This window comes from Xyrauchen texanus, chromosome 28 (genome assembly GCF_025860055.1).
Source record: "Xyrauchen texanus isolate HMW12.3.18 chromosome 28, RBS_HiC_50CHRs, whole genome shotgun sequence".
Taxonomy (NCBI): Eukaryota; Metazoa; Chordata; class Actinopteri; order Cypriniformes; family Catostomidae; genus Xyrauchen; species Xyrauchen texanus.
The window spans coordinates 18,629,251-18,644,007 of NC_068303.1; the positions used below are offsets into that span (position 1 = coordinate 18,629,251).

At 36.9% G+C, this 14,757-nt stretch overlaps 1 protein-coding gene across 1 annotated transcript; it reads left to right on the plus strand.

Annotated features, from left to right (window-relative positions):
- The first annotated feature begins 695 nt into the window (after nt 1–695).
- zgc:153157 (uncharacterized protein LOC751674 homolog) lies at nt 696–4,121 on the plus strand. The gene has a single exon (XM_052096207.1). It carries the CDS (start codon nt 1,065–1,067, stop codon nt 1,911–1,913), a length of 849 nt encoding a protein of 282 aa, XP_051952167.1. The 5' UTR covers nt 696–1,064; the 3' UTR covers nt 1,914–4,121.
- The last annotated feature ends 10,636 nt before the right edge of the window (nt 4,122–14,757 follow it).

Here is a 14,757-nt window from a genome sequence, read left to right on the forward strand (position 1 = left end):
CATATAGGTTTAATTCAAATTCTTGAGAATTTGTATTAAAGGGTTAGTTTACCCCAAAATTTAAATATGCTCATCATTTACTCCCCCTCATGCCATCCCAAATATGTATGACTTTCTTCTGCAGAACACAAACGAAGATTTTTATAAGAATAGCTCAGCTTTGAAGGTCATACAATGCAAAGTGAATGGTGCCAATAATTCCAAAAGCTCCACAAAAAAAAAAAGAGATAAAGTCAGTATAAATGTAATCCATAAAACAGTGGTTTAATACATCGATCAGCCACAGCATTAAAACCTGCCTAATATTGTGAAGGTCTCCCTTGTGCTGCCAAAACAGCGCCAACCTACATCTCAGAATAGCATCCTTAGATGATGTTCTTCTCACCACAATTTAACAAAGTGGTTATCTAAGTTACCATAGACTTTGTCAGTTCAAACCAGTCTGGCCATTCTCTGTTGACCTCTCATTAACAAGGCATTTCCATATATGCGTTACATGATGGCATGACTATTTAAGTGTGATGAAAAAAATAAATAAAAGATCATGTTAAAGATTTTAAATAAATTGTGAACATGGCAGTTCAGATAGGATGACGTTTTTGCTGAGGGCTGCTGCGACTTATTTTAGTTTGCGCCCTGAGACCCGCCTCCCCTCATTTTCGCACTATACCACATGGTTCCTCTATTTCACAACAGAGAGGGTGTCTGCATGTCCGTTCTCATCTCTTTCAGTAGAATAATCATATAGAAGCCCGGATTCGGAGCCCTGGTTGTGCTTCAGGCAAAGTGAGATTGATATATTCATCGGTCCGGTAGTGCTCTGGAAGCGTCTCTGCATTGAATAATCTCCAAACGCTGTCGGAATGGTATGGTATATTTGCAAAAATTATAGGAGCTACGAATGGATGAAAAACACAGATAATCGACAAATGCTGTATAATATATATATGAACCAAGCAACAGATCCCTTGATTTAGCGGTTAATAACAAACGTTTAAAACGGACGGCATCAAGGCGCAAAGAGGGAGAAACCGCGGGAACACGAGACAGGGACTTTGTCAAACATGGAACGGGGCAAACCTGCCACATACACGGGAGACAAAAAAGCAAAAATGGCTGCTAAAACCAATAAAAAGTGGGTGAGACTGGCTACTGTCTTTGCATATGTCTTGTCCGTGTCTTTGGCTGCTATAATACTGGCCATTTATTACAGTTTGATATGGAAGCCGACATCTGCTTCTTCAACTGGACGCTCAGATATTTTGGTGACGGCCACAACTATCCCCATAAACCCAAATAATATCACTTCGAGTGATGTCTCAATCATGAGCAAGGCAAACAATGCATCAGAGGTCAACCTGAGATCAACACAAACTCCCAATAGCAGAGGTAATGTGGGCTTTTCCAATACCCTTACAACCAAAGCAAAGAATACTGCTCACACTGGACCTTTTGAATCAGCGCAAAGACACATTCACGAACAAACCGGACATTTAAGTACAGCAAAAGTAAGCCATACTAGTATTCTCGTAGCAGGTGCATCAAGTGAGCCTTCTATATCACGAGGAGTCACAGAGGGCACAGAAGACATGCATGTTTCACTTGTGGATATTGGAACCATTTCCACATCTTCAGCCAAACAAGACATGCATGACAATTCAGGGACTGGTGCCGCAGAGAATCAGCCATTGGAGTTCATTCGTACCCAAGAGTCATACTTGTGGGATTCAGCATCTCCAAATTTCAATCTATTTCAACAGCCCACAACTGACCAGACTTCTTGGAAAAGCTACAGTGCAGGACCTGATATCTCCTCTTTGACAGAATATGAACTGGAATTAATGGAGGGCTCCTCTCTGTTGCAAGAGGAGATGGTTACCAAGGACACAGAGAATGCAGCAATTGGTGTGTGATTCTTTGTGTTCCACATGATTATTTGACATGGCAATGACTGTGCAGTGCAAGAAGTAAGAGTCAAGACTCATTTGTCATACATTTTCTTTATTTTCTCTCTCTCTCTCTTCAAGGGTAGAAACTGTGTTTACCTGCTTTCTAAAGTTCTATAATGGTCGTTACATTATGGGTTCTGAAATAGAATAATGATAACTCATGAGGAACAGCTTACTCATGAGGTTTTGTTTTTTAAAGTAATATGTAAATGAGGTGTTTCGTCCTTTGAAAGAACTGTGGAAAATGAGCCATTCACGCCACCAACATTGGACTTACATTCTTCAGTAGCATTTATTTAATTGTGTTTTAGTTGTGAGCAAGTTAAACAAACCTATTTAAAGGGACAGTTCACCTAAAAATGAACATTCTCTCATCATCTACTCACCCTCATGCTATCCCAGATGTGTATGACTTTCTTTCTTCTGCTGAACACAAACAAAGATTTTTAGAAGAATATTTGAGCTCTGTTGGTCCTTACAAATCAAGTGAATAGGTACCAAAATTTTAAATGCAAGTTAATGGTGACCAGAACTTTGAATAGGGATGGGAATCGTTAGGAATTTTACGATTCTGATTCCTCTCAACGATCCCAGCTCCTTCCAGTAATGATTCTAGTAGTGCTTTTGAGGAAGAATGATTTGAAAATGAGAAATGCAATTCTTATTGGATTTACTGTCCTCTGCCATCAGTTGCCAAATGATGAGATCCTTTAAGATTCCTTCAGAGCAGATATAACAAATTTAGAAATACATTTAATCAAATACTTGAAAGTGTTTGCTGCTTTTTAAAGACATCCAATCCAATAATTGATCCTAACTAGGCTATATCTGGACTGCATCAAAACAAACAAAAAATGTGAAGGCATTTTCATTCATTTTATTTAAATTTAAAATTCCTTGTATTACAAAACTCTTGTATCTTTATTTAAATATTTTCATATGAACAACCAGTCTACTCCTGCACTGCTTGATTAAAGTCTCACAGGTCTGAAGTCACTTGACACAACAGTAACAGTTCCAGAGACAGTTAAGACTGTATTCTCTTGTACTTCAATCTTGTAAAACTTCAACAGTTCTTATTTAATTTCGAATTTGACATTCATTACTAGCACATTAGTGTAAGATTAATACTAGACCAGAAGCGATGTATGTTTCGCGCTTTAGATTCAAAAGAATCGGCTCATATGAATCATCCTTTCGGAATCTGACTCTTCCGGGAAGCGCTGTATGTTTCGCACTGTAGATTCAAAAGAACCGTCTCATCGAAATCGTTCTTTCGGTAATTGGACCATACCGGACGTGCTGTCTGTTTTGTGCTGTAGATTCAACAGAGCCGGCTCATAACAGTCATTTGTTTGTGTGTATTACGCTTTTGACCCATAGAGAGCAGCGCGGCTGCAGAAATCCACTGCTAGAATCACTGTTAAGAGTATTTCAGTACAGAGTTCCAGCGGAACCGTTTATGGAACCAAAAGATTATCCGATTCTGTGTTTTGTAAAGAATGGAACCATTTCTGAACAAGAACCAGTTCTCAGTTCCCAACCCTACCTTTGAAGCTCCAAAAATTATGTAAAGGCCACATAAAAGTAATCTGTAAGACTCCAGTGGTTAAATTCATACCTTCAGAAGCGATCATGATAGGTGTGGGTGAGAAACAGATAAATGATTAATGGTCTTTTTTTTTTTTTTTTTTTTACCATAAATCTCCACTTTCAAATTTTTTGTGTCCTTAATGTGTTTATTTAGTTGTTGTTGGTTTTTTTTGGGTGGGGGGTGGAGCATCAAAGGTCTGGTCACCATTCACTTGCATTGTATGGACCAACAGAGCTGAGGTACTCATCTGAAAACCTTTGTTTGTGTTAAGCAGAAGAAAGTCATTCACAACAAGGATGGAATGAGGGTAAACGATAAGAGAATTTTCATTTTTAGGTGAACTGTCCCTTTAAAATACTTTGCCTGAGTTGTGCTCAGGGATGGAATATCCTTGAAAACACTGTGCTAACTCACCCATGATGATATTTAAGAAACAATCTTTTATAAATCAGTGTTTGTTTTGCAAGACATATCGCCTAATAATGGAAACATGATATGAATAAACAAATATTCTTCATTCTGTGCAACAATTTTGTTTGATGACAAACCAGATTAATATGTGTCTCATTTATGTAATAAGTAGGTGTTGTTGTTTTTTTTGTGTTTTTTTTTTTTTAAGTAGAAAGTTACCTTTAGTTAAATTTGCATCAAAGGTATTTACAGACATTCAGCTTTCTATGTTTTTCTGTAAACATTTAGTTTTGAGTATCATAATATTAGTTAACTGTCTGTAGTTTAAAGCAATATTTCAGGTTCAATACATGTTACACTCAAACAACAGCATTTGTGGCATTATGCTGATTAACACACAAATAAAAAAAAAAAAAGTGAATGGGGTCCATTTTTGGAGGGTTTAAAGGCAGAATTCCGAAGCTTATAATTTAATAAAAGCCCTTACAGTAATTATTTTGTTAAAAATCATAGCATTATAAACACATTACATAGCAGTAAAATTGTTTAATCGTCTTATTTGTGGTATTACAGGGTTTTCGGCGTTGCAACGTCATTTGGATATAACTTAACACAAAAAGGTTTTTTTTTACTTTTAAAACTGTAAGTATTTTAATGTTTACGTATTGGTCCCATTCACATCCATATTAGGTGATTGTAACCCAGATTCATTTAAAAAAAATTTTTTTGGGAAATCAGCATTTATGCCAAAAATGCTGTCATTGAGCATAATTAACTTGTATTAAACCTGGAATATTCCTTTGAAGCATAGGCCTGTATCTTCTGATGAAGGGTGGCTTAGTTTTGTCAATTGGTACAATGCTTCATGAAATTAATCACTGATGAATATATTATTAAATTAATAATTTAAATTATTTAAAATGTAGTTACATTAAATTGCCTTTGTCCATGTTTTATTATCACATTCTGTTCCTTCTGCAAAGAAGTCTGATTATGAGCAACCTGCCAATGCAGTTTTTTAACATGTACCCTTATTTATATATTTTCTGCTTTATGACAGACTGTAGCATGCATGTAATTGTTTGATGTCAGCCAGATTTGTTGGTTTGACTTCTATTAAAAGCACTAAAGACGGCAGCGGGACAGTGACAGTAAATCTGTTTTAGCAACCAATATCAGATGGCTGCACAATGCTAAATGGTGCATGCACCAAGGCTAAAAACTGATCAGAAGCTCATATTTGCCATCACTGAATCATTAATATTAGTGAGAAGGATATAAAATGCATGCCAAACCCTACATAATTCTGTAAATTTTATATAATTGACAGAGGTATGAATAGTTACAACAATACAAATCAGTTTATAGTAAGACTTAATTTTGTAAATGGGGAATTTGTGTTTTATAAGAAATTTATAGATCAAGGGACACTGCATTAGAGAAATTACTTAATCAGTGGAGTGCTGTCTAATAATTAATTGACTTTTACATCATCCTCTTACAACTAGATATGTGTCCTTATAGAAATGTCTCACTCACACTATGTACTGTAGCCTCTTGCCATCAGTTTTCCATGGGGACATCTTCATCGCATTAAGCTTCAGCATGCCATTCAACCAAGCAACCAGCACTGTCGCTTGGCTGACTCACATTAGCTTCAAATAGATGAACAAAGACCGTTTACCATGTAGCAAATGTAAAATGGAATCTCACAGTTTTTTACATCTAAGCCCTATTTAAAACAAAACTATTTGGACATTCCCTGCATATTGAAAGCTGTCCTGTGGGAGAATTATTTTTTTAAATCCATCCATCCATCCATCTTCAACCGCTTATCCGAAGTCGGGTCGCGGGGGCAGCTGCTCCAGCAGGGGGCCCCAAACTTCCCTATCCCGAGCCACATTAACCAACTCTGACTGGGGGACCCCGAGGCGTTCCCAGGCCAGTGTGGAGATGTAATCTCTCCACCTAGTCCTGGGTCTTCCCCGAGGCCTCCTCCCAGCTGGACGTGCCTGAAACACCTCCCTAGGGAGGCGGCCAGGGGGCATGCTTACCAGATGCCCAAACCACCTCAACTGACTCCTTTCAACGCAAAGGAGCAGCGGCTCTACTCCGAGCTCCTCACGGATGACTGAGCTCCTCACCCTATCTCTAAGGGAGAAGCCCGCCACCCTTCTGAGGAAGCCCATTTCGGCCGCTTGTACTCGCGACCTAGTTCTTTCGGTCATGAATTAAATATTGTAAAAAAAAGATATTTGAGGCATGATTTGGAGTTCAACAGATAACCCAAAAATGAAAATCATCTCATCATTTACTCACACTCATGACATCCCAGATGTGAATGACTTTCTTACTTCTGCAGAACACAAACGAAGATTTTTAGAAGAATATTTCAGCTCTTTAGGTCCTCACAATGCAAGTGAATAGGAACCAAAATTTTAAAGGACCAAAAAGGACATAAAGGCAACATAAATGTAATCCAAAAGACTCCAGTGTTTAAATCCATATCTACAGAAGTGATAAGTATGGGTGAGAAACAGATCAATATTTAAGTCCTTTTTACAATCTCCAATTTTATGTTCACATTCTTCTTTTGTTTTTGGGGATTCGCATTGTTCGTGCATATCGTCACCTACTGGGCAGGGAGGAGAATTTATAGTAAAAAAAATACTAAATATTTATCTGTTTCTCACCCACACCTGTCATATCACTTATGAAGACTTGGATTTAACCATTGAAGTCATATGGATTACTTTTATGCTGCCTTTATGTGGTTATTGTAGCTTAAAAATGTTGGTACCCACTCGCTTGCATTGAATGGTCCTAAAGAGCTGAAATATTATAGTTATACTCAATGTGACACTGGACGGGTTAAATTTTTCTGAAAATTTCTACACATACTGAGAGTAAGCTACACATCATGTTGTTTCTCCCTTTGAAGAAATTGTCACATAAAAATACATATGTACATATACAGGGCCGGATCTAGTGGGGTGCTGGCTGGGCCTCTGCTTTCATGTCGCAGAACTCCCTCTGCTTCCTGTAATGACAAAATGTCTGTTGATGACTGTGTTGTCTACGTGTCAAGTTGACATTTCACAGGTGTTCTCACAGGACAAGCCTGCAGCACGCACACACCCACATGCACACGCACACACACTCGTATAAGAGTAGGGTCATATTCACCCATATACAGGCCCGTATCAATCATGGCTGCCTAATAATCCCCATCCACGAATTGGCTTAATCACTACTCTCTCATCTCCACCAATAGTTGGTGTGTGGTGAGCATACTAATGCACTATGGCTGCAGTTGATTCATCCAGGTGGATGCTGTACACCGGTGGAGTCCCCTGTTCACTTTGTGAAGCGCTTTGAGTGTAATGTTAGAAGAGTGACAAGTGTCAAATTCATTCATTCAATCCAAGTGCTCTCGGAAGAGAATATCTGTATTTCACCCATAACACGAGAACGATCAACACATTTCACCTCAATGTTTATGATAAAATGGATAGTTCCAGTCTTGGATTGTAATTGGTCAATAGCTGGGCTTTATCATGAAGTGCTTTTCGCCAAGCTCCTACTGTACTCTTATCACTATTACTGTCAGGGATTATCCACTTTTTTCCTAAATGCATAAGTGTTCCATGATTCATAACAGAAGACTGCTTTTGTTTTCCAGTCTCTAGTGTTTTCATTTGCATCAGCCTATGTGTTTTAGTGAATAATGTGATATTTAGCATACTAAATTTGTAAGAATTGCCAAATAAAAACATGTGGCTCCATAGTGCTGATCATTTAGTCGCAATGAAAATTCCAGGTTTAACACAAGTTAAACTCAGTCGACAGCTATTGTGGCATAATGTTGATTACCACAAAAATAAATTTTGACTTGCCCCTCCTTTTCTTTAAAAAAAGCAAAAAATTGGGTTACAGTGAATGTCAATGGGCTCAATCCGTAAAAGTTAAAATACTCACTTTTTCAAAAGTATAGCCTCAAGACAAAAATTATGCCTGATAACATGATTTTAGTGTGATAAAATCGCTTACTAACATTTTCTGTTTAAAGTTATAGCCAATTTTACAACTTCTTTGCCATGATGATGTAATCTCAGCAAACACTAAAGCCCTTATATGACTGTAAAATGTGGTGGTTGTGATTGAGGAGAGTCCCATTCACTGTGTAAAGCGCTTTATAAATATAACGTTCGTTTATTAATTCATTCATTCAAAAATGACCTTTTAAACAACTTTACAGCTCAAATAATACACAAGTTTTTAACAAGAAATGTAAGTGGTTTTAATACAATTACAAGCTACACTTTCTGCATTTAAACCCTCCAAAAATGGGCCCCATTCACTTCCATTGTTTCTACTCATTTAACACTTAGAATGGTTCTCTATCTGGATCTCTTATTTCAGTAGTTTTTACATTTGTTCTAATGGCGACCAGAGCCTGAAACATTCCAGCATCAATAAGAATCTTCATGGCGCCGCCCAGTGGATGGTCAGGAAAACTGTGGATAACTTCTAGCGGAAGTATGGCAATTAATTATATAACTTTAAAAATATATATCTTTTGTCCTTAAAATTTTTATTATGTGGTAACCGTTTTATGAAAGAAAATGTTACCATGACTGACTTCCTCTTCCGGTTGCTGCCGGCATGCTGCAAGAGTCTGTAGCTTGCTAGCCTGCTTAGCATTGTTAATTTTTGCTTATTCACATTCATAATTTTATCCTTTGCCATTTTACTGCATGATTCAGGTTTTTCCCTTTTTCTACTTTTTCAACTGTGTGTATATTACCACGCGCACCCGTTTCTCTCGTTTGTTTCTTTTCATTTTTCCACATGTCTACATCTCATGTCTTGACTTTGTGCATTAGTTTTCTCCACTGTGCTTTACATGGATTATTGCATCAATCTCAAACATATACTGATTAGGAACCACATCGAACCACATCAATCTCAATCCCTCGGCACTCAAGATCTACCATAACAACAACAACAAACAATTGCGGTAAGTCATGGCATCCGCTCATGTTATTTCTTCCTGCTTTGCATGCCACATGTTTACTATAGCTTCTTCCATCAGCAGTACAGCAAGCAACACACACACTTTGGTTCTCGCTGTAGAGCCCCCACAGCAGGGCTTTTGGGTGTCTCGGGAGCATGCTTCCTCAGCAAAGTGACACCACTCTCCCATTCCTGTCAGGGTTTCCAATCGATTCTCCTCACTCAGTGATGCACACACTGAGAAACATTTGAAGAGGTAGATCCTTTCTATATTTAGCTCCTAAACTATGGAATAGTCTTCCTAACACTGTTCGGGATGCAGACACACTCAGTCAGTTTAAGTCTAGACTAAAGACTCATCTATTTAGCTAGGCATACACCTAATTTATCCATCAATTGTAAGACATCGGATACTTCATAAGCCACTGCCTGAATCTTGGACTTAGGATGGACCCCACTGAACCTCAATGAAATTACCTGCTGGTTGAACTGTGATGCTCCTCATTGATCTCTGCAAGTATCACCTTTGTCTATTAATGGACTACACTCTAGAAATTGAATATGGACTACACTCTAGAAATGGAATACATAGACAGGTTTGGGAGGGTTACTTTTGAAATGAATTCCACTACAGATTACAGAATACATGCTGTAAAATATAATTTGTAACGTATTGCTTTAGATTACTCAAGGTTAGTAACGTTTTCTAAATACTTTGGATTTCTTCAGCACTGGTAGATTTTTTTCACTTGTTTTGACCATAAAAACTCTGATAGACAAAATACACATGTTCAAAATACATTCTCGGAAGCCTGGGTAGCTCAGCAAGTACTGACGCTGACTATCAACCCATGAGTCGTGAGTTTGAATCCAGGGTGTGCTGAGTGACTCCAGCAAGGTCTCCTAAGCAACCAAATTGGCCCGGTTGCTAGGGAGGGTAGAGTCACATGGGGTAACCTCCTCATGGTCGCAATTAGTGGTTCTCTCTGTCAGTGGGGTGTGTGCTACATTGTGCGTGTATCACGGAGAGTAGCATGAGTCTCCACATGCTGGGAGTCTCCGTGGTGTCAAGCACAATGAGACTTGTCCTCCGCCACCCAGATTGAGGTGAATAACGACAACACCATGAGGACCTACTAAGTAGTGGGACTTGGGAATTCCAAATTGGGAGAAAAGGGGAGAAAAGAAAAACATAAAAATTACATTCTCTGAAAAACCTAAATATCTTAAGCAGTGTTGTTTCTAAAACAAGATCAACCAAATTGATCTTGTTTTAAGGATTTTTTGATATTTTTACAAGAACAATACAAAAATTATTATCAAGAATAAGATTTTTGCACTAATATCAAAGTTCTTACTAGAATAAAAGATATCCAACGTGAAATATCATTTTAGCTTAGTGTAAAGCTGACAGTTTACACAAGGCTTATTTCTATTTCTTCTGCTCCAAACTTACTTAAAACTTACTTCTCTGACTGCTCGTATGAATGTAACACATCATAAGAAAGTGTTTCACCACTGTTTAAATACACTTTGGATCACATCATTTATATGTATAAATGTTTTCCATCCGAAAGGACTAAATATTAAATGAAACAAATGACAATAAAATGCAAAGAAATCTCTTCAGTAATCAAAATACTTTTTGAATGTAACTGTATTATAATTACCAATGATTCAAATTTTAACTGTGGTGGAATACAGTTACTAATGTTTTGTATTGTAAATACGTAATTCCCCAACACTGTGCAAAGACTACTATTTAATTACAAACAAAAGCCTTCATCAGCCAACTAACAAAAGTCAATGGATATATGTGAACTTCTGTAGTTAATCCAGGATGGACTCGGATTAATAGTCATTAATCTTAAAGTTCATATATATTTTTAATTTTTTTTTTAAACACTGGACCTTATCGCTTAATTAATTTACAAATGTAATAAATTTACACATTTTAAACCATGACTTGCACTGCACACAAATAATTATTATTGGCGATATAGGCCCCCACAGTTAGCCTGGTCTCTCAAAAGTATATTTTTCTCCATTAACCAACATGTTCCTTGCCACAGTCACCTTCAGCTTGTTCACAGGGATTCTAAATACAATTATTAATTAATTATTTAATTTTAAGACACAACTTACAATCATATTTAATCAAACTACACAATGATCTCTCTAAGACTTTATAGATATTACAGTTAATATTTTTTTTGTTGTTGTTGATTTTCATGATTTCCTGTAAAGCTACTTTGAAATGATGTGTGTTGTGAAAAGTGCTATACAAATAAAAATTACTTGACTTGACTTAAGATACTCGAGGCAGAAAGGGCTGCATGCACTCATGTAGGCTTCATGTCATGCCGAAAAATGCCCTTTAGCCATGACTATATTCACAATATATCATTGCCTCTTGTACCTTATTGTTTAAGTAAAAAGGAATATCACAACAAGATTATTTTGCTGCCACATTAATGTTCAAATATGAATATAGTAGAAAACAGAGATTCCACATATGAATGAAGACACAAAAGGTCTGACAAGGTTTATTTCCTCTCGTTTGTGTGATGGTAGATAATACATTGTTGTGATAGATATTTTTAATAAACAATAATTGTGAAATTCATCATTGTCAGCAGTGTTATCTATCAATGTACAGTATAAAAATATTATTTAAAACAAGAATGAACATAAATGGAGGGAAACATTATCAAGAGAAACCCCTTTTAACCCAAGATTGCCCTTTTGAGTTGTCCTCATCTCTGCACCTTTTTCATGCTCCATTTTGCCATTCACAAGTCTCCATGATTAGTACTCTGATCAGTTCTTTTTGTGAAACATCAACCTTTATTCTCTCTTAAATCATACTATGCTCAAGGATAATATGTAGAAAGACACATGTCTCTGCACACAAGCAGACTTTAGGATCCAGCCTGCTCTTTGTGGCCAAAAGTGGTTGTATAATTTATTTCAGTCAAGGTTATACACAAAGAGGGGGAAATGGGCCTTGGTGACACACATGTTTAATCTTATCAAATAGCATTAGGCGCCATCTCTGATTAATATCTACACTCATCATTCAGACCAAAATAGGTTATCTATTCCACTTGACATTTCTTCTGTAAAAATCTGATGGTGCTGCTGATAATGACTGTGCTGTTTGATGTATTACATACACACGAGCAACTAACCACAAAATAAAGCCAGAAGGGACCTGTTTGCACAGTCAGCCATAACAAATCCACACCTCTGATGTCAGAGAAGCATGAGCTGATGAGGATGTAACTAAACTGCCAACAAACAAAATATGTGTGTATATTTTTATGCATCATCAAAAAATAATTGTATACCCCATGTTTTTCTAGTTTAGTTAGAGTTAGATTGTTTTTATACCCTGCAGCTGATGATTTTGGCATATCATGTCAGTTACATTTTTAGCCAGCATGCAAATGCTTCATGCCATAGACAGATGCAGGGGCGCAATACCCATTTTTGGGGTGTCTGCAAAATCCACTGGCCATCTTGGGTCAGTTACCATTTTGAAATATTTCAATACATGGTTATGCCTTTTTAAGGCAACTTTATATGTGGGCCAAATAGTGCACTACATGAGTATTTCCTGGTCCTGGAAAATTCCCAATCAATTCTGGCCAAATTTCTGAGATCATCTGATAAAGATATCAGTCACATAATTACATAATTTTTTTTGCTTATATACAGTTACATTAATTTGTTTCCACATATCTCAGCTAAGCTGGGGTCAGAGTGCAAGGTCAGCCATGATATGTCACCCCTGGAGCAGATAGGGTCAAGGGCCTTGCTCAAGGGCCCAACAGTGGCATCTTGGCAGTGTTTGGGCTTGAACCCCCAACCTTCTGGTCAGTAACCCAGAGCCTTAACCACTGAGCCACCACTGCCCCTATAACCACAAAGATCTCGTGTTACGTGATGAGAGGAGATGGGATAATTACCTAATTATCCTTAGTCCAGTAAGAACCACAGCATTTTCTTGTTCCCAGACTTTGCGAATTCATCAAGAGAGAAAAGTGATTGACTCAAGGAATGCAATAAACTCTTACATCAATGGAAGGTCGCTCTTGCTCTGATGTTCCCAGCCAAATTGAAAATAGAAACTATGGATTATTTTCTAACAACAGATTATTTTCTGTTGTTTTCTGTCTCCGGACTTGAGCAATCTGTCATCAATTTTCAGTTGTCGTTGGGGCTCTCGTAGGCGTACATGGACTGTTTGAGTTTGTTTTTTGTTTTTTTTGTTTTGTTCTGGGGGAAGTTTGGGGGTTGTTTGTTGCACTAATGTTGGAAAGCGGTCTTTATAATTCTATTTTTGACACACAATGTATTTTTATTTTATGTCAAAATGTAAACTATTAATATGAGTGGATTGTCTCTCTCCACGTGGAATGTGTATGTAAATGTGTATTTATTTTCTTAAAAGTAAGAAATATGATATAGTGTTCCTTCAAGAAACGCATCTTTCCCCGCAGGAAGCTGAAAAATTTGGGAAGATATGGGGTGGACATATTCTCTTTAGTTTGATGTGTATGTGCATGCTTGTTTTTTTTTTTTTTAAGTATTTTTTTTAATGCTTTTTTATGTTCTAATTGTAAGTGACCACTCTAGTGAATGTTTGTGTCGGGTGGGGGATGTTTGGGGGGAGGGGTTTAATGTATATCATTGTTTCCGTATTTTATGTTGTGTTTGTCTGTCTTGTGGATGGAATCAATAAAAATTGTTAATAACAACAAAAAAAGAATATTTCAGCTCTGTAGGTCTATACAATGCAAGTGAATGTTGGCCAGAACTGTGAAGCTCCAAAATGCACACAAAGGCAGCATAAAAGTAATCCATAAGACTCCTGTGGTTTAATCTGTGTCTTCTGAAGAAATATGATAGGTATGGGTGAGTCCAGTTCTACTATAAATTGTCGTCTTTGCCCAGTAGGTGGTGAAATGCATGAAGAATTCGAATCTCGAAAAAAATAGAAGAAGAACGTGAATGTGGAGATTCATAGTAAAAAAGGACTTTAATATTGTTCTGTTTCTCAACCACATCTATCATATCGCTTCTAAAGATATGGATTTAGCCACTGAAGTCTTATGGATTACTTTTATGCTGCCATTATGTCCTTTTGGAGCTTCACCCTTTCACTTGCATTGTGGACCTACAGAGCTGACATTTTTTTGTAAAAATCTTAATTTGTATCCTCTGCAGAAGAAAGACTGTCATACACATCTGCAATAGCATGAGGGTGAATAACTTATGAGAGAATGTTTCTTTTTGGGTGAACAATCACTTTAAGAAAATTAAAAACAGCAAGAACTATATTCTAGAATGCATTGTAGTAGGAGACCAGAAGAAGCATTTTGAGTAGGATTATAAAGGACAAATAACGTGCTTATGCAATTTTCAAATAATAAAATTGTCATGTATATTTGTTTCAATTTAAATGATCATATTTGCTATTTACTTTAGGATAGACATTATCTTTAGAACCTTATAATAGGTCTATCATAGAAACACAGCACTCTATAACATTTCCTAAATGTTTCAGCCAATCAATAAGAGATTTGCTTATCTCAAAGAAGCCCAAATTTTAAGCAGTCTTAATAGTATAAATTAATCTATGAATTAGTGATAAAAATAGAGATTGAAAACCAGCCCAGACGAATTACTTTTTGAACAGAGTGTAGTCAGGCAGAGAGGCACAGATTCAATCAGTGTTTTGTCTTAATTCATTATGGAAGAGTATCTGCTAAATGCCGTAAA

What these genes read in the sequence shown, in the direction of transcription:
- zgc:153157 (XM_052096207.1), top strand. Translation starts at nt 1,065, where the DNA reads ATGGAACGGGGCAAACCTGCCACATACACGGGAGACAAAAAAGCAAAA.